At 38.7% G+C, this 21044-nt stretch overlaps 1 protein-coding gene across 1 annotated transcript in view; it reads left to right on the top strand.

Annotated features, from left to right (window-relative positions):
* Positions 1-21044, top strand: part of C3H6orf118 (chromosome 3 C6orf118 homolog) — a 70321-nt gene that overhangs the window by 22031 nt on the left and 27246 nt on the right. The window contains 7 exon segments of the mRNA XM_065631499.1: positions 964-1080; positions 1083-1150; positions 3552-3605; positions 4609-4669; positions 5376-5475; positions 18156-18354; positions 19758-19930. Of these exon segments, the coding sequence (XP_065487571.1) occupies positions 964-1080; positions 1083-1150; positions 3552-3605; positions 4609-4669; positions 5376-5475; positions 18156-18354; positions 19758-19930 (772 nt within the window).

The raw sequence follows: 21044 nt of genomic DNA, 5'->3' as shown, positions 1-21044 counted from the left end.
CACTAGTCCGTCCTTCCAGCGGTGCCTTCCCTTCCTCCTTCCTTCCCTTCTCTGCTGGCTCTGCAACTGCAGAGCCTTGGAGGTGTCATCCTGCACCCTGGCATCTCTCCTGGCTGCTCTGCTTTCTGCAGCTCCCCCTGGGGACAAACACCAAGAGGTGAACCAAGGTGTCGGAGACAGAAAACAGCGTGACCTTGAGCTGCGCTGTCACCATGGAAGAAAATAATTTGTGTTAGTACAGACCCTTGGAGTGAGGTACACTGTCAGTCTGTGCATCTAGCTCCCCTCCTGCCCTGGATGAGGAGCTGGCAAGGCCTCATAATACAGCTCCAGCTGCCGCAGCACAGACACCAAGGGGCTGCAGATGAGCTCACTGACAAGCTGCAAAAAGCTGAAAAAGTCTTTGACTCGAATAAGCCCCTAGCTGGGCAGAAGCGTGACCTGGCCCTGTAGGATTTTGTAGGATCATGTTATTGACTTTAGTGAGGTGAGTGGGTGAGGTGACAGTGAAGTTGGCCTGTAAAATTCCAAAGTGCATTTTCTGGACTCTCCTAAGGGAGTACAGCATGTTTATCCTGCTCCTTAGCGTGCTGTTATCTGTTCTCTGTGCTGGGATGCAGTGATTTCCTTCTTGGCTGTGTTCCTGCTGTTTCTAGCCCCTGACCATGTTTTTGCATGAAGTGCCAAAGGACTTTCGTTGCAGTGGCTGTGAAAGGCGAGCGGCATAGCTCATGTGTCAGTGCCCGGACTGGAAGAAATGAAGCATGGGTACAGTGGGTGTGTGTCCAACTGAACTGGGGGCAATCTTGTGGGTGCTCCTGGTCTGGACTGCTCAGCGTGGTTAACTCAAGCTAGTACTTGGATATGCCTACTGAAAGTGCAATGGGCACAGCTTTAGATGCCAATTAGCTTTCTACTACCAGCTTTGTCTTTTAAATTGTGCATGTATTTTTATACCTCCAGAAACCTGCAACAGACATGAGGCAAAGAGGATAGCGCGAAAACTGATTTCTGTTTCAGAACAGCTTGAATCTATGAGGTGTAAAGTTCTCGATAAATAGGAGGAAATGAACATACTAGAGAGAAGAAAGAAACGGTGGTTTATGCTGGGAGGGTGGATATAATGGAAAACACTCTTAAAGAAATGGAGGCATTCTAAACGTGTCCTAGCAAGGTTTCTCGATAAATAGTGGTGTCCAGGTACTACCATGGTAGACCCTTTAGCACTGAGACTGTCACTCAGTGGTCTTTATTTTCTCCTCTGAGAACATAATACATGCCTAGTCCAAGAGCTTCTGTGATCACCACAGTGTCCAGCTTCTGACCCTACAACAGGAGGCTTGTAGGTTGATCCTCACTGTGTCAGATGAAGGTCTGGTGTTATTTCTGCATTCATGTTACAAATCTGAGGGTTTGTAACCAACTATACATTAAAGGACTACAGCATCATTACTTTTAACCTGTTGTATTTCTCAGCCTGGAGAATGGGATGGTTCTGGGTAGGGTTTTCAAGTATCCCAAGTTGGCATCATCTACCCTTGAAATGAATACTGAAATGGGTAGTAACTTCAATGTGGGGGAGAGAGCACAGTCCTATGATTCCCCTTGAAATCTCATATCTAGATGCTTAAATAACAGTCCTGATTCCCTTTGAAATCACATATCTAGATGCTGAAATAATGGAACATAATTGCAGATTATTCACTGGTGTATATAAATGACCATAGCTGTGAACACATTTTGGACACAGACAGGAAGGTCAGGTGTAAGTCTACATTGAAAAAAGAGGTCTATGATGGATTGTTGATATCAAGTAATTGGTTTTTAGTAAAATTATGAATATTAACATGAATACTGGTTTACAGAAAAATGTTTTTGTTTTTTTTTTTTTGTAATTCACTATACTCCATCATTATTGCCTGATCTCTCATTGTCATTGGTGTTGTACAAAGCAAACAGTGACAGACAGGCTTGTATTGAATATTGTGCAATCTAAGGTACAAAACTTGCAGTCTTTTTTTATGTGCTAAAAATTGCATACTGAGAGGACCACTTAAACTATAAAAGTTAGATGCTTTCAAATTTTGGCAGAATTAGTGCACTCAGCATTTAAAAACAGTATTCCTTTTCTACTCTCAGTTGTGCTGTTAGAAATAGCACATGATCTGGATAAAGGCATTTTTAACCTGTCCTTGTCACTGGTTATGCTGATAAGTGTTCCAGCTGCGTGAAGAGAGGAGGCAATTTAATGCAGCTAAATAGATGCTAAAAAGTACAGTCAGCACGAGCAGGGAAAAATGCGTCACTCTTAATGGTGGGCAAACAGCATTTGTTTACATAGCGCTTATGTTTGGCTAAGCAGCTAAAAGGTCAAACATTTCTCCAAACTTTCTGTCCCCTGAAGCAGTGTTATGCCTCTTGACAGGACATCAAATTAGATAATTAATTCTATTGGGAATAAAACAGAGCTGCCAGAAAGTCACACGAAACTTGAAAAAAAACCCTCTGAGAAACACATGACATGAAAATTGCCCAAAGTGTGTATTTGTCTCTTCATCTGTTCAGGTATAGGTGAAGCTATTGCTGCTTTTAAATTGAATGGTATATTTAAAATAATTGTTCTTCTGCCAAATTTTTCAAACAACCCTTTGCACTGCTATCTAAGAGTAGAAGACAGGAGTCTGTCACTTGTTTCTGAAGCAATTAGCAGGCCTCCAGCATCAGAGAGCTGTGGAGGAGGTGGTGAACTCTTGGTTAATCTAGACAAATTTAATTGGTATCAAGATATTAAAACAATGAACAGCAGCAACTAGTCGTGACAACTTCCATTTTTTGGGCTTGCAAACAGGATATCTTGGGCTCCACGTGCTTTTGGAAATGTTCCTGTGTACACTTTCTTAAGATATGCTCCCACAGCATTATAACAAATGAGTATATGAAATCTAGTCCTCTGAAAAAATAGCCACTCTGAGATTTTCCTCTCTTTGCTTTTTTAAAACAAATATGAATATTCAGAAGGTCTTTAAATATAAATTGCTGTTTTCTAGAGTGTTTTTTGGGGGGCAGGGAGTGGGGTGGGCTTTGTCTGTACTGTAATGAAAAAGGACAGTCAGCAGATGGCAATATTGTATAGTTGTTCCAGCAGGAGACAGCCACATCACCAAGGTAGAGAAACCTCTGATAGTCCCTAAGAAGTCGTCAGGGAAAATGGAGTGACCCCTCCACGCCATTGGAGAGTTGGCCCTCCAAGCGTACTTTGGCTGAATGCTTGTGTGTGTTCACTGAGTTTTTATTACTATTTGTAACAGCAATTCAGAATTTAAAATCCCTCATTTGAAAGGGCAAGCCTATTATCATTTAAGAAGAGCAATCTAATTAAACAACTAGTGCATTTCCATATTCTTTTAAAAACACGATTTCATAATGCTACATAAGTACAACGTGTTCTTTCCCACACAGATTGCACTTTTAAAAGGATAAGTTGGTCAGATGCATTTGCTTTTGCTGGAATGTTGTGTGACAATTTAACTGATCTGTTACTGCCTTTTCAGGCTGAAACTATGAAAATTAACTCATCAAACACGTTTCTCCAAGGCCAAATAAAAGTAAATTATTTCCTCAGAACCTTATGCCTGTGGTTCAGGCATAAGGCAAACTAGTTTATACATGAATTACTTTCACTAAGTCTAATCCCAAATCACTAGAAAGCTTCTTTTTGGCTTCAACAAGTTCCAGATTAGGCCTGTTGTGCTTGGTCAGCTAGCAAGTTGAAAGATACCAGGTATATTTCCACCTCCTTTTTTTTTTTTTTTTTTAACTACTGTGGAGAGCTATTATGGTACTTCGATATAAATACGTAAATCAAAGCTGCAAAAGCTCCCTGCCTTCAACTATACTGCAGGCACTGGAATGAGCTAAAAGAGCCTATGGTAGATAACTCCAACATATAAAAATCCATGGAATAGCTCAGCAAGAAGAACTTGGAAAAACTTCTGTAAAACACAGGGACTAACAGATGTCTTGAGAGAAGAAAAGTAATAGTTTGAATAAAACGATCTTTGGTTCAGATGATATTCTGCTGTACACTCTGAAGTCTAAAGCTTTGTGTTAGTAGCCAAAAGAGCAGGCATCATTTCAAATGTTAGTGAAATGTAAAGTACAAAGCTTTTTCCATGCAGAGTTTTGTCTGGCAACTCAATATAAAAGCCAGAAATGGACATGTATGCTGAAAGACTAAATCAAGTCATTTGTATCAAAGCGGTTGGTTTAGCAAAAGCAATGCTATGAACACCCTTTCTTGTTTACAAGGTAAGACCTGGTTTTACTGTCTGATAGGTTTCCCTCAGAGTATGAGAATTGGCAAGAAGTGAGGCTCTATGTCAGACTCAAAGACTTGTGTAACTTGAGATGTAGTGCTAAATTAAAACTCCTGTCACACAGGAACTACTTACTATAATTTATGTCAAGGTTAATGGAGTAAAAAGTATTGGAGTATTTTAAATGCTGATCAGACATGTTGCCAATTAGTATCACTGCAGATTTTTCTTATGTACTGAAGGATATTTCAATATTTCTCAAAATTTATGTCTTTTTTTTTTTTTTTTACAGGAAGTTGATGGAAATACCACTGAAATTTTTGATAAACTGAGAGTAACTCAGGAAAAAAAAGGTGAGTCTGAAATGCTCAAATATCTGTGTCGGTCTGGTTATACAGAAAGTGTTAGAGTGATGGAAATGCCGGTTGTAACAACTTGCTGGGCCAAAGCACGACAGCTTAGTTATTAATAACAGCTGCATTCAAGTGCTCATTGTAGAGCACATGCAGTAGAGTAGCAGCTGAGAGTCATAATCAGATATTAGAGATTTGACTTCAATATGACTGAGAGTGTTAAATAAGAAAAATTAACAATGGGGCTTATGCATACTATTTGATTAACCACTCTGATTGCTTCAGTTGTTTATTTAGGTACAGAAGAGACACATTATGGTACTTGTTAAAGCCTTTTAAACTTTCTAACAGTGTCCTGCTGATGTTTTTTTCATACCTAACATGGAGGAGTTCCATTCCTTGACATTGCTTACTAGTGCCACTTTTGGTAACGTCTTTGTGAAGAGGAACTTTTTATGTGGGGAACTGGCTTGACTTGTTTCACATAATCAACTCTTTCTTTTTTTTTTTTTTTTTGAAGGAGGTGGATTATGGGGTCACCTCAAGCATTTGAGGTAACATGTTTTAAAGAGTTAAAGCGTGCAGCTTTGGTTATTGATGCTGCCTGTCAGAAGTAAATGCTGAATAAATTTGTTGCTGTGATGCTTACAGTATTTAGGTTTAGCCCAAGCCTGTTCATTTTTGCTGTGTTTTTAATGTTCCAAAGCATTGGATGAGGAGCCAACCAAGCTGAAACAGCATGGAAAAGAAGCGGTTTCTATTTGTTCATCCACTGTTAATGCCATGAAATGCACATACATAAATAGGTATAGGTTTCAACATACGTGACATAGCTTCAGGTTGGTTGTGAGTTTGTAGTGCTGCTCACAAGTTTGCTTTTCATGCCTGCAATACAGTTTTACAAAAACTGAGCAAATGTCACCCATAACTAAGGCTCCATATGAGTTGACAAAATATATCTATAAAATAGCTGAAAAGTCTAGTTCATTGTCAGAACAGAAAGTGGCTTTTCACTCATGTGCCCTGCTGTTGTCCACAGGCATTTTCACACCTACAATTTAGTGATATAAGAAATCACTGCACCCAGGCAAACCAGGTAGTGGCAGACTGCAATAATTTTAATTCCTTAGTTTGCTGCATGCCTAGTTTGTTATCTTTTATTGGCAGGTGTAATGCAAATGATTATATCTGTCACCTGATGGTGGACATTGCAGGTTGGCAAAAGGCTTGAGCAATACACAAAAAGTCTCACTGAACCTAGTGCATTTTGGATCAGCCTTGTAGGTTTTCATTCATTAGGCAGACATAATGGAGTTTTCTACTGTTGTTATAACACAACGCCATCTAAGAGAAAGGTTTCTCAAATTTAGATGGCGGGTGGTGGTTTGTGCCATAGGATTCAGAACAGTCATAGAATGTCCCTGTTGTGTTTTGTTTGTGAGCTATAAACTTTCATGCACAGTTATGAGATTGTTGGTAAAAATCTAAAATGATACTTATAGACTCCAAAGAACAAGATCCACTAATACAGAAAAGAATGATTCTATTTTCATCTTATTGCCAACATTTGGTGTTAAAGGGGATGTTTTATTTGCTGACACAGGCAGAAGTTTTTTACTTTTACATTGTATAAGGAGAGTAAGAATTATCTTTCTTTTCAAAGATGACTTGAGTCTTAGCAGCTCTCCCCCCGCTCCACGAACTCAACTCTTATTAGATATAAAGATTTTCAGTTAACTTTTAGCTTAAAATAGAAAATGGTGAATTTTAGGACTCTCTGGAATCTTAAAATTAAGGTTAAGCTTCAGTTAATTTACTGTTTCTGGGTATTTAAGTTGAGAATTGCCAGTGTCATATTTCACAAGGTGGTGTGTACAGTTACAGTAGCCTGTTGTTGTTGGAGAGTGGCAGTGCAAATAGATCTCAATTCAGGAGCTGCTATGTAGTGATCTAAGACCACTAATATATGATAATTTCCTGAACATGGAAAGTAACCCGCTTTATGGAATGAAGTTACTGTATATTATGTTGTTAAAATTTCCTGGATGGATGCATTCATTAAGTTTAATGAGGGAAAGGGGAGAAATTGGAAGAGAACAACAGTAAAACAAAGCATGAAATCTAAATAAACAGTCTCCTCACAAACAGCGTGGAGAGAACTTCCTAGACAATGGCATATATCTGGCCTCCTGCTTAAATTTGCAAAGCTTGCTTTGCCAGAGCTGAGTGCTAGTAGATCTAGAAATTTATTATTTGATTTAAAATTATATGCAAAATTACATGAAAGTGTGTTGGTTGCTGACAGTCACATTCCCTTCAGGAACTGAACATAAGTCAGGGTAGCTGGGGTGGTAAGGATGACATAAAGGACCTATATGAATAGGAGAGGCCTTTAATCCTTCCCTTCAAAAAGATATAGATGGGTCATGGTCTAAGAACATTCACAACAGTAAAGGTGCAAAGAGGATGATAAAACATGATCACACTTGCATCTGTTTAGAAATTACCGAACCGTGCATGAACCTACTTTCTGGTATTTCTTTGATTTTGAAATGAGAGTAGCATGACCTGCAGGTCAGGTATGGAACTTTATAGATAAGAGTCAATGTCATTTGACAGACCAAACTTGGAAGAAAATTAAGCTCAGTTCTTTCTGAGAGGATAATAGGATGTATTTTGTGAAAAGTTAAAATTTGGGAACATCATTAACATGGAATAATTGGTCAGCCAAAAGGCTATTAGAAATAAAACATCAAGGTAATTAGTAGTAGATATAGTTGAATACAAGGTTAATTAGTCTCATTTCTATGATGTTAATTATTAAAAGTAATCAGCTCTGGGATACTTACAGAAGCGCTCTCACTAAATGTTTTAAAAAATGTAACAGAAAGACTCTTACATTTTGCTTCCAGCAGAGTTTATGTATAAAGCTTTTGAAGATGCACACTGTCTTGGGATATTTGCATAAGATAATATTTTATAAAATAAAGGTTCAAAATTCTGCCCCTCCCGCCCAATGTTACGAATAACATTTCTAGAGCTCACATTATTCTCTTTCTCCAGGACAGATCAGGGAGACAGAAACATCAACAGTACCATGAGATTTCTGAACCAAAGTCTATATTGAGGCATAATTAAAGGATAGTGTCTAATTATCTGAAGTCAAAACTGTATCATACTTTGCCCTTAATGCACATAAGATAACTTAGATGACATTTAATTAGAGGCAAAGCAGGGATTAATACTTATTTAATATCTACAGTAGAAGCTTCCCTCAGGTGCAAGGAGATTCTCCAGTGAATTGGGGCAAATATTTAGTGTGTCTGCAGATACATAAATAATTTGCAGCAAACAATTTTCTTAGCCAAGTTTCTACTCTTTCGGCAGCAAGATTGTGTTTTCTTCAGGCTTAGCAGCTATCTGATGAAAGATTTATTTTTAATGTTCATTTGATAAATTAAAAATATTCAAAATCTAAAAGTTTTAACACTATTGTTTAACTGTAAATGTATTTATTGTCAGGTCTTAACAGCTCTATTTGATTCGTGCCTCAATGATTTTAGGAAAAGAAGGCAGCAGGAAAGCAAGATATACTGTGGAAACAAAGATGTCCACACTCAGCATTATAAAACCTTATGGACCAGTGCCATGAATTTAAACCATCTTTACTCTGAGTGCATGACACTAGATCTAGAAAATGTCTCTCTCGGTCTCTGTTCTTTAGAAAGGTGTAAGGGGGAACAGCATATCTTTACGTTCTAGAGCTGCTGCATCCAGTTGAGAACAGGCACATGGATGGTAGCTTTCTGCGTAGAGTTAGTCTTTTCATGATCCCCAAATTTTGGTTTTCATTTTATGAAATCTGACTATGGCAGCAGAATTTTTGAAAGTATAAGTCAGGTTCAGATCAAGTGGAAGCATCTGCCTGATTTTGCATAAAGTTTGAAATAACAGGTCAAAGAAAAGAACTAGCCCTTTCAACAGGAAGGGGCGGTGTTGTGAATAAGCATAATTAAACTTTTGCTATGAGGATTGTTTCTGTTTATCTTTGTGAAAGAATGTGAAGAAAAAGTAGGAAAGAGGCGGATCATCCAACTGCATAGCTGTATCCATGCAAACGGAACACCTTATTTTGGCGCATGCAGGATCAGCCTGGGGGAAATGGAGCCTTTTTTCTCAACTTAATAAGTAATCGAATAGCAAGGGGATGTGGGAACACTCACACTTTGCAGCAAGAAAGACAAACCCAAAGATGTCAATGTGTCAAATGCGTGTATTTGCATTCATTGGAGCAACCAAACCCACCATTTCCAAAACAAACAAACCCCACAACAACCCAGAGGTCTTGGGATTCCTTGAAGCTGTTTCTTATTTGGGAAAACTAAAAGGCTATTTTAGTCATTTTTTTGCTATTTTTTTCAATTAGGTGTCTTTATCAAATTTCATGAACAGGTGTTTTTCACTGTAGTAGGTGACACTGCAAGACATCAAGTTGACAAAGATAATTCATGAAGCTGACTTGTTGGGTTTTTGTCTTGTTTTAGGTGCAGATCTATAAAAATACATAGCTGTAAAATATCCTTAGCCTTCTTCCTCTCCCTCCCTTCTTGCTCAAGCCACTAAGATGAGAGACACATGAAGTCCAAATTCTGTAATAGTGCCTGTGGTCTCACAGCATTTCCGTACTTCACTTGCATTGGGCTCCCATGGGATTCACCAATGAGGCATTACTGTCCCTGTCTAGGACTCAGACATCTCAGAGCACAAATCTAGTTTGTCCTAAGAGATATTTTTTAAACTATTTTTAAATTTTATTTTAGAGTTGCCCCTTTATCCCGTTGATTAGTGTCTCCCAGCTTCTACTGGACCACATTTTTTAAAATTTACCATCTTCTGCCATCTGTACTACTAGAGAGCAGTTAAACAATCCATGACAAAAAAAAAAGAGGGAAAGTAATATGATTATGATTTTCTGCCCAAGGTTTCATTCAGCTGTAGAAACCTGCTTTAGAATGACATTGTCACTAAGAAGTGAGTAGGATAGGATTTTCTATGGATAACAAGAGTAGTCAGACTTAAAACAGTTTAAAACAGAAAAAGGGTTGAAAGTAAGCCAGAATCCCTCTAATATCTAATCTGTGGAGTAGGGAGAGAACATCATATAGCAGCATATGGTGCTGCTCGCTGCTGGAGACAGCATTCTGGAGAAAACGCTTTCTGAGTTTGGGCCCATGGTGCCAGTTCACATGTCCTTTTTTAGAGCTAGAAAATGGAGAGCTGCTGCAATTTGCGGTTCCCCAGAAATGTAGTCTATGAAGGTAACGTAAAATATCGTAGCCACAAAATCCCAAATTCCGTTTTTAATTTTTTTTTCTTTTTCTTTTTTTTTTTTTTCTGTTTGAAGCCTTTCTGGTGATTTCAGTGAAATCAGAGCAGGGGAAAGTTGTTTGAACTTTCTTCTGAGGACACAATACGCATTCATCTTCACTATATAAATCAGCCATTACCCAAGTCTGATCTATACTCATGTACAAGTACTGCTTAGTATTCTGTGAACAAGAATGTGCATTTTGAACTCACCAATTATTACAGCAGATTTTTAATATTTCTCTTCATGTAACCCTCAATTTATCTTTATTGCATTTATGAAATAAATGTAGGAGCTCCCAGAAGGTGAATCTGATATTACTTTGTGCTCACCTCTCATCAGGGACTCCGCCAGAAGTTTACAAACATCAATTAAGTTTCACCATGCTGCCATCTGGGAAATAACTTTCCTTACACCCATGATACAGATGGATAAACAAACAGGAGCTAAATGGCATGGCCTGGATCATGTAGAAAATTTGGAACAGATTTCTTACACTGTCTCCCAGTCCCGCAGTTGGGTCTAACCGGTAAGCACACTGCCACATTGTTTATTTACATTTTGAGACTGTTTTTAATGAACAAAGTTGCCATTTCTTTTTCTTCTGAATCATCCAAAACTTGACAGCATTTTATTTTAATAAAGCTCTCACATACTCAGGTTGGTATTTATAGTTAATGTTTATCCTCACCTTTGGTTGCTACTAACACTTGTGTATGCTGCCAGCACAGGATGATAGCAAGCAAAGCACAAATAATTTTTTGTCGTTCCTTTTAAGACATGTTCTCACTGAACAACAGTGGCTTTTGCCTCAGTTCCTCATGCTCAAATTATAAACTGATCTCTCCAGTTCCTCAATTAGTTTTACTTTTCATTGCACAGAATCCTTTCCATTTTCTAATGATTTTACAGTGGTGGTTGATAAGGTGTGCCCAAGAGGATGAGGAGCTTTTTTTTTTCTGTTGTGGATTCTTATACACGTATTCACTCAGGTTGGATTTATTACAGTATTTTATTTTATTTTATTTTATTTTATTTTATTTTATTTTATTTTTTAATTTTATTTTTCATTGTAGAGTTTTTCTTCCTGTATTGTTGGTAGCCCCTTTCAACCTAACAGTGATGGAAGTGGAAAGCTTCTAGCTGTTACAATTATTTTTCTTCCATTTCAGCTCCAGCTAATTAAAATTTCTGCAGGGATTTTTTAAAGACCATCTCAGTTCTCCTTTATGTGTGATATTAATTATAAAGGCAGACTACTACAGTAGTCACTCTATGACAATGGAGGATTTACTTCCACATGAAAAATGGGTCATTATTGTTACACTTCCGGAAGTTCCCGGGATTATTTCTCCTGGAGAGAAGGTGGTGCCGAGGAAAACTTGGTATGTGACTGTACTGATAACTTCCAAATTTTAGGGACGTTCTCTCAGGAGAAAGTTGTCCTTACTAACCTGAGCTTTAGAAATGCCAGCTGGTTCTTTGGCACTGAGATGTAAAATCGTTAGAACAGGTGGCTAGGTACACTATGATAATTCTCTTTGTAATGAGCAGAATTATTGTTTAAAAATATCTCAGATTATACCTCAAATATTGGCTTAGGGAGCAGCCAATAGAGGTCCAATATAAACTTGAAGTGACTGGTTATGGTTATGTCTGTTCCCAAATGAAATCTGGGTGTATGTATGATGCACACATTAATCCCTGCAGGACGACTATTAAGTGTGATGAGCAAGGTTGCCTGTGTATAAAGGAATAAAAGTTAATAACATGAAGAAGATTCACACGAGGATTTGAAAGGGCCCAGAACTGGCCTTTTGCTTCACAAGGGGCGAGCGTTCTGTCAAACGCCACAGCTGTCACTCTCTGACTGTTGCCATTTGGGCAAGAGATAATCACATCTAAGCATGCCCAGGGGACACCAGTGTTTCCAAACCAGATGGGAGCAGCCAGAGGGTGGGAGATCAAAGAACATCCTTGAAGGAAGAAGTGATGGGAAAAAGAAGATTTGAAAGAGAAGAACTGAGGGGCTGGGGAGAAGCAGAAAGTAAAGAATCCCAAATCAAGTCTTGTTCTGTCTAAAAATATTATTTCCTTTGCTTGTGCTAAGCAACTAGATGCTGGGACTTGAGCTCTGAACAGTGGGTTCCATGTGAACCTGTAGAGCTGAGTGAAGTAGAAAGCTTTCTTTTCATCTTTTTTTTTTTTTTTCTGTAAATTTGTAACTCTCTTATCTCTTTAGCTTCTGCCAATAAACGGTTTATTTTACATTTGCCTTAATTTGACTTGAGTTTAAGTTGATTTCAGGCTGCTGGCAAATGTCAAGATCCATTACTTCTGGGTAGGGAACCTTAAACTTGACTGCATCTTTTTCTTTTTCTTTTCTTTTCTTTTTTTTTTTCTTCAGTGTCCAGAAAATCTATTGCTCTTGGTTTGCAAACAGAACATCAGAACCTGCCCAGCTGTATGGGCCAGTTTGCAAGCTGATGACAGAAACCTCTTTTGGCTAACGGTGTCAGTTAAGTATAGAATAGCCTAATCCTAAAAGAAGTTGGTAGTATCCAACATTTAATTTACAAACATAAGGCAAGATTCACGATATCACCTAGAGAGAATAAGCTGAGAAGTAAGAATGGAAGAATAAACAATCTGAAGTGGAGGATATTAAATGAAGTATTAAAAGAGAAAAGGCACTGCTCTGATTCATTCTGGAAGCAGTATAGCAAAAGAGTCTGAAGCCAAGTATTAGAGTTTAAGGAACTAAGACAGAAATCCCATTCATGTTCTAACCACTGTAGATACAGTCCCTGGAATACTGAGTGTCATTTAGGATATGAACAGTTAGTAAATCTTGTGTATTCTAGACAGTTTTCTTTACCTTAATTGCAAGTCAAGGAACTTACATAAATCCACCTTGGACATGCACATGGCACTCCTCTTTCCCACTGTGCTTATGGTACTTATAGTAGTGTTTGTAACACAGAAACTATTTCTAGGATACCAACTTACTGCAAAATGGAAAATTAAGAATTATTTTTTTCTTTTGTATATGCTTGTACCTCTTATGCAGTGTCTTTAATTGGGTCCTCTTTTGCCTATATGGTTAATATTTTCTACTAGTGAACACTCAAGGTCTTGGTAAAGTTTCCACAAGACTCTTAAAATAGAACATTTCTCTCATTAAGCCCCAGGACAGCAGACCTCTTAATTGGATTTAAAGAGGTACTGTTGGAACTTTCATTAAACAGAGATATTTTTCTTTAGTTGCAGAACTGATGTTTTCTTTTTGGATGTATTTTTCTCCTTCAGTCTGAAAATCAGTTATAAATACTATGTGAATATTGTTTTATTTATAGTCATAAAATGAGAAATTATACTGAAAAAAGAATGATCTTTAGAACCAACATTATTTGCACTGCGGTGAAGATGACACAGCCTTAGATTGTTATTTTTTTTCCTTACCCCATTCTATTCTGATACAGCAAACTGTCTTTATCCAGTAGGCTCAAACTTACAAAGTTTTTTAATCAAAATAGTGAGCCACGTGCCTGAATCACAGAAATGAGGAGCTGGAAGAGTGCTCATGAAACTTAACTGAGTCCCAATACCTGTCTAACCTGTTTCTCAAACCTTAAAAATATAGAGCGTGAAGTGGATGCTCACCCTCTATAGCTTGCCTCATCTCGTGTTTCACTTTCCTGACTGTTAGATAGCTAGAACAGTTTTCTGAAATGCAACCTGAAGTCTTCTTAGGAGTGTATCTGGCTGATTTCTTCTTGCAGTCTTTGAAAGGGGAGTTGCCTTTTAATGAGGTTTCAGTCATGCAGTTTGATGGAAGGGAGAAGACTGTGTCCTTCACTAAGTGACGCATAATTTAAATAATAAAAAGGACCAAGGCTTCTGAATACAAGAACAGTCTGCCTTAAATGCAGAACTCTTTCAGTGGCAAAACTTTCACCACTACATCAGCAATACTAGGATTTCATTTGTGAGTTAGTATCATGGGCCAAATGATGCAGAGAGAAGACTGTGGTTATTGCCAGATTGTGCACAGTAGGAGGAAAACACAGAAAAGTGTGAAAAATATCTGCTTCAAAAGGAACAAACCTCACAGAGAGATCTTTGGACTAAGGAAGACCTTTGGGGGCAGGAGTCATTAGAAAGTGAAGAAGGTCTCCTGTGATGGCTCATTCTATAGGCCTATCAACTTGTATCCATTTTGTAAACACCCAAGAAGGGTTTTTCTTATCACTTTCATGTTAGATAGTGATTGCAGTTATATGTGTCTATACAATGTCACAGATGGCTTTTCAGTTCTGCAGGTCTCTTGGTTTGCTTGGCTCATTTATGACAGGAAACCTTTGTTACCCACTCATAAGGGAAATAAAGTTAGCTTTCAGATGGCAGGCAAAAAAGACCTACTATTCTCTACTACCTTAAAGCAAATGGGCTCAACTCCTTAGATCTTTGCAATGTCTGTCTGTCCCCTGCTAGGGACCTACTGTTTGTGATTATGAATCCAGCACAAAATTGCTTCAAGTGAGCAGGTCATTCCACATTATTAGCTGCCACGAACGGGACCCTTACCTCAAGTCATTACAAAATCTGGACATGATATGCAATCAAAGCATGGCATACATTTCTTCTATGTTTTTTATCTCATTGATTAAGCTATTGTCTGAAGTGATTAAATTATTTAACCTAGAACAGTTGATGTATTCAATCTCTTTTATTTTTCCATTAATGACATGCAAGAGTTGGGTAGTGGTAGTAAGATATTGTAGTTAACATTTAGTTCTGTTAATGAAAAAAAAAACCCAGCAAAAACAAAACAAACAAAAACAAAAAAACCCCACCCAAACATGTGATGAAATTAGTCAGTTACCTAATTGATTTTAGAACGGAACATGTAAAGCTGCCTGTGTATGCAGTGAAAACCTAATTATTAAGTCACTTTGTGAGCAAAGCGGTGCACTTGTTAATGTCTACATTGCATCATCTGTCTAATTAGGACCAGATTCAAGAATCTAAAATCTCTATCATCCTTTTTGCTTGTTTCATAAAGCAGAGCATTTTGGACCAATGTCTTGACTAGGAAATACTAGGCAGGACTAGGAAATACTGCAATGTGTTCTTCAGGATCCTGTGGAATAGAACCAGTTCAGGACAACCTGGCATCAGGGTAACAGCTAGGAGGAGTCCGGAAATTTCAGGACCTATAGGTGGGTATGGAAAGGATTGGTGTAGTGCCAGAGCGCTGGGTGTGGGAGCAGCTAGTGATATTTTACGAATGGTTTTAGGAAGCTGTGGATACAAATCACATGGTTTAACGGCGCCTTTGAGGTATGTGAGTTGTGACTCAGTATGTGACTCTTCCTTGTTTCTTTGCTTCTCCTAGCTTATCCTCCCCTTTTTCTCCCTTCCAACTATTTGGGGTTTAAACCTTTACAGCCCCTCCTAATACCTGCAAACCACCCTTTCTCCATGCAGACATTGGGTTCTACCCTCACACAGCTTCTGCTTGCTCTGCCCCTCCTCACTGTTTCAGGGTCACACAGGTAGTCAATTATCCTGTCTAATTGCTGGGGCCACCAACCCATGGCCTGGGTCTGCACCAGAAGAGTTGCCTTCAGAGAAGCTGTCTCAGATAAAAGAGGACCAGCACCTGGGGAAGATGGTAACACAGAGAAATAGTTGTGTGATTGCAGATAATGTTTCCTAGTATGAGGCCCACATAGCATATATTTAATGTTGTAATAATGGTTCCTTTTGAAGTATGTCTGGCAGATGTGATCTTGTTCCAAGACAGGGCCAAGCTGGAGAACAACTTTGCTCAGGAGGTAAGCCGATCCCACAAAAAATATAATGAGGAGAATGTGCAGTTGTCAAGAGCAAGATACACTAATGAGAACAGCCATAGCTTGCTGAAGCAATATAAATTCAAGGTACAAAGCTACTTTTTGGAAGAGGTAGACTTTCATATAGAATATTTACACTTGTATGCTCTACTGTTTTAAAATGAGTATTCATGCACAAGCCTGTCTCTCTTATTTTACTGAATTGAAGATAGGAGTGGGGAGACAAATTCAAACCTAGATAAGAATCCCAGAGTCTTTGAGTTACCTATTATTCAGGTGCCAAAGAATTACTGAGATCTTAGTTAGAGATGCTATAAAATAGGGATGGGAACTAACCAGTTAGAAAAGGAAAACCCATGCAGATAAGGTGTGGTGTGCTTCAGTCTGCATAATGGGAGGAACAGTGGCAGCATGTGATGTAAGCAGAACAGAAAATGAGAAGCATTCACCTCATAGGAACATCAAAAGCTGTATGCAAAAAGCAGGTAAACATGTTTTTTCTCTTTGGGATTGTTTTTTAAGTACCTGATGTGCTTTGGTGGTGGGTTCTGTGAATCTTTTCACTGATGATGTGGGTAGGTGATGCTACACCATTTTATAGTTCTGTATCTTGCACCCAATTTGATATGCAGGGTTTCAAACCCACTTGGGCTGAATTGTAGCTCTGTACTGGGGTTCTGCAAGTGTATGAGTTTCAATAAGAGGTCTTTTCTGTGTATCCTTTTGTTATTTTGCGTTAGAAGACAGCAGCTCCTCGCTCCTTTGCCTATGGGACAGGAATGTGTGTGGGAGGTGAAATCTTTACTGGCCACAGTGCATCTCTTTTGACTTGTGTGTAGTGTTCCTGGAGGGTAGCCTTTTTTAGGGTTTCCATGTGTGCCTGCCAAGTCTGACTGATTTATGGACTTCCTTGGTATTCAGTTATCTGCCATGAGCTGTTTGCATCTTTTGGCAGCTGCAGTCTTCTCTTGGGTTGGACTAGATGATCTTTGAAGGTTCCTTCCAGCCCAAACTATTCTATGATAAATGACACCCTGTGGGCTGCCAAATGGTCCAGGAGCCTCCTAAAGTAGCCTCCCAGTCCTAATCTGGGCTGTTGGTTACAGTGGCAGAGATAATGCTTTTTTAAATAGATGTTTCAGGGTGAAGTTGTTAATAACATTGAGTAGAATTGGGTCTTCAGGAAGAATAAACTCTTTTGAAAAGTTGTATGGGCTGGGTGGTTGTTTAGGACCTGTAAATGGCTGATCTGAATCATCTGTAAAGATGCTCAGGAAATCTCTTCTGGGAGTAAGGTTGGTGCTGAGGGATTGCTTTCTTCCTATGTGTGTGAAATTAAGGAATTCCTGTCTGCTTCTGTGAAAAGGCAATGGCAATTTCAGTATACCGTGACTATGCCATTTGTTTACTTAATAATTTGGAATTAAAGCTTAGTTTGTGGTGAAAGAGCAATACCTTTCTGTATACACTACTGCTAACACTATCACTGGATGGAGAACTGCAGATGTTGTTTTATTCACTGGTTTTATAAGCTTTAAGCTAAGATCTGATTTCTGTAGCATGCAAATGGGCATAAGTGTAATGCTACCATCTGTATCTATACCTACCTATTGTCTCAGTGTAAATACAAAGGTAGACTCTCTTCATTGCTGTCACACGTTCCTGTGTCTTTGCAGGCATTGTTGCCAAATGTTGACTTTTGTTACTATTGCTTAGTTGAGGAGAGGAAACACAGGCCTTCTAACCACTAGTATGCTTTATTTTTGAATTCCAGATCCTTGCTCTGAATAAGGTAGTAAATACACCTGAGCTATTTTTTTTTTTTTTCCCTGCAAGTGTATGCTGTGGATTATAGGGTATTCTGCCAGAACCCAAGTGTCCCAATTACCAGCTGAGTTGTCCCAGTGATCAGTTATTTACTCTTCTCTCCCACGCTTGGTGAACACTTCAGTATCTCATCATCCAGCTTCCTCCCCTCGGCCTGTAATCGCCAGCCTCTTAGGGTAAGCTTGCACCTACCCATGGTGCTTCCCCACGCATCTCTCAGTGTGTTACTTTTGCTGTTGGGTTGTGTTTCTCAGGTGTGCGAACATCTATTTTGTGAGTTCCTGATATTGAGCATCTGCTTACATAAGGTAGTGGTGCCATGGGCTTGCAGGGTAGCACAGTCTTAAGTTTTTGCTTGAATTTCTAGTAACCTCTGGTGTCCTAGATACCTAAGCGAATTGTTGAGAATTTTTGTTTACTCTCTTTCGTGCAGGTACCTACTCGTTTGCCTAAATGACACCTTTGGTGTTCGAGTGTGGTTTGGTATTTCCCTGAGGCTGCAGAGTGGCAGCAGCAGCAGTGTGCACTGTCGAACACTACCCTTTGAGGTTTCAGCAAAACAGCCGGAATCCTTAGCTTTGTATTTCTTTACTCATAATCTTACGGATAGTAAGAAAAGAGAAGGAAAAATAGTAGGATAGGCATGTCAAAATAGAATTTGGGTGATAGCAATGTGATGAAATGCACTTTAAAACTGCTTAGAAAAACATAAGGCTAGAGGAACCTCTAGATCATCTTTGTTATTATCTTGTGCATTTCATGCTATATAACCACGTCGATCCTAGCAATCTCAGTTAAGCTCAACTGTTTCACCTCTCAGAAAACTAAAATACTAGCATGGCCCGTGTCTAGACAGTGGCAATCAAGGTGCTTCATGCCCAAGATAGCTTTGATACAATGAAGTTGCTTAGTATGATGTGGACACAATTAACTTGGTAGATAATTTCTAGCTCTGTAGATGAATAATGTGGAGAACCACCATATTTCCTCTTACCATTGCAGAGGCCTCATCATTGCTGTTTTAAGCTCTTTCACCTTGCAGCAAAACAGACCAGGGAATTTGTGAGTCTCAGTGGTATCGCTATTGTAACTGCTCCAGTTGGGTTAACAAGGACATATTTGTCTGTCCTGTAAGAAAGGAGTTTCTGTAAGAATTACCATATTACTTCAGACATTTGTTTTACATGTGAAAGTTGTTTACTATGGTGGTATGGATATTTGATTTTGTGCATGCAAATTAGGTTGATTAGCCCTTCCAGGAGAAAAAAAAAATACACACTGCACATTTTCTCTCTTGGATGGGCAAGTTTCTCTATATTTATCTCAAGTATGTACATTCATGGAGGGGATGGGTTATTAAAAAATATATTTGATAAATATATAAAATAATTTATTTCTTAGTATATGTGTGTTGTGCTTCACCATAATTATGTGTGAACTTGAAAGGCACCTTATACTATATGAAATGCTTCCACACTGTTATCTTAACAAATGTTGCTCTTTGCTGCAAAGTCAAAGTATATTTGAATATAAGGGCACTTACAGCATATTTATGTCACCTTGGGGCAACAACAGGGAGAACTTCTAAGGCTGTAAAGCCTAAGAAACCAGCCACCTTCCATAACTGTGGACTTTTGTTATTAATACCTATGACCAGACTGCTGCTTGATGTGGAATGAGTTGCATAAAGTATTTCTTGATAAATAATAAAGGTGCATTCCCCAAACAGAATTTTTACCTGCAGTCTCACAGGCTGACTTTGTGAAGCAAAGGAATGGAAACATCAGTCTGCTGGAAACTGCTGGCCATGGGGGACAGGGGCAGACAATAAGCCTGCAGCTGAAAAGTATTGTCGGGCAAAAGAAATTAATTTACAAGTCAGCTACATTTGTATGAGAAAGTTTAAGCAAATTAAATTTTCTCTTGAACTTCTAACTTCCCCTGGAAATGAAGCCTAGAACCAAGATGAAAATATGTTTTGTTATAGTAACATTAATGTATTTTTTCGACTGATCGTCATTTTTGCATTGTATAGATGGCTGAACCAAACCTGCTGTTACATCTAGAGTCAGATGAAGTATTTGCAGTGGCACATGAAACCAGGCAACATTCTGTTGCTGACACCTTTGAAAGTAGGCCTCCAATGGAGTTATTGCAACGAACATCTTTATCACCTGATACTAAGTTGTATGATGAGGTCACAGAGTGGTGAGGGAAAGAAATGTGATAGTGCTATAGCCATAACCATGAGAGATAATACAGGTGCAGATATTTTGATTGATAATTATCTCAGTTGAGGGTAATCTTCACCCATCTGAGGAGGACCACTATACAGTCAAAAGGATGCTGATGTTTTAAGTAGGACTTCAGTGGTGTCCAAGCATTATGCAAGCAGTCTGCACTGGGATAATCTTGTTTTTTCTTTTTTTTTTTCCTAAGACCTGACAACGAGTGATATGATTTCATTTCACTCCCCCACCCAGCCCACCAACGCTGAAAATTCAGGCATGTTCCCCAGGAAACACTGATTTTATTTTGTGTGTGTATTAGACCTAAGTAATTTTTTTTTAATTGGTTTGACTCAATTACTTGTTGATGTGTGAAAAAATGCCTGCTCACAGGAGAAAACTTCAAGCTTTCTCCTCAAAATGCATGTTGTCAGTTAGAACGTTTCTATTCAGCCATCCAGCAATGATGTGCTGGGAAGCTGTAATTTTGTTTCTCATTCACTGTTTCTCTGGAATGGACATTCCTAACAGCAGTAGGATCCCATACTTCATGAAGGTCGTATTGTTAAGGGTGGAAATGACAAAGCATGCTGGGAACTGAGGCAGCCTAGCCAAGGAGCGTGGTTGTCTGCTGAGGATACCTCCTAAGGCACTTAATTAAAACTCCCAGCAGGCAACATCTGCATGAGAATGATTTTATTTTTAATACAGTCTGGAAATTTCAGCTTTCTGATGGGTTTTATTCCCTCCTCCCACCACCCAGCTTGGTTAAATTCTGTTCTCTAGTATACATGTAAACAGAACCTATAGATGCCATTAAAGGCATGCAAACTTCCTTTATAAATAATGTCACTGTGGTGTTCTCACCATGTCTTGCATAAAGAGAAGCGTATGAACTGCAATGGTGATCACTTGCGTATGCATGTGTGCTTCAGCAGCTGAAGGGCAAATAGTTTATGTCTTTGTAAGTCATTGAAATAAGTAGCATGCAGTAGAATTGGCCTAGCTCCTGAGCGGCAATACTGTGTGATGCTTATTTGGTTACTAGTTAAAAGGTATTGGGGGGGGGCGGTGTGGATGAAAAGAAATGAAGC

The sequence above is a fragment of the Caloenas nicobarica genome, chromosome 3 (assembly GCF_036013445.1).
Source record: "Caloenas nicobarica isolate bCalNic1 chromosome 3, bCalNic1.hap1, whole genome shotgun sequence".
Lineage (NCBI taxonomy): Eukaryota > Metazoa > Chordata > Aves > Columbiformes > Columbidae > Caloenas > Caloenas nicobarica.
Note: the sequence above shows the minus strand (reverse complement) of the source record. Positions and strands in the feature narration are given on the sequence as shown.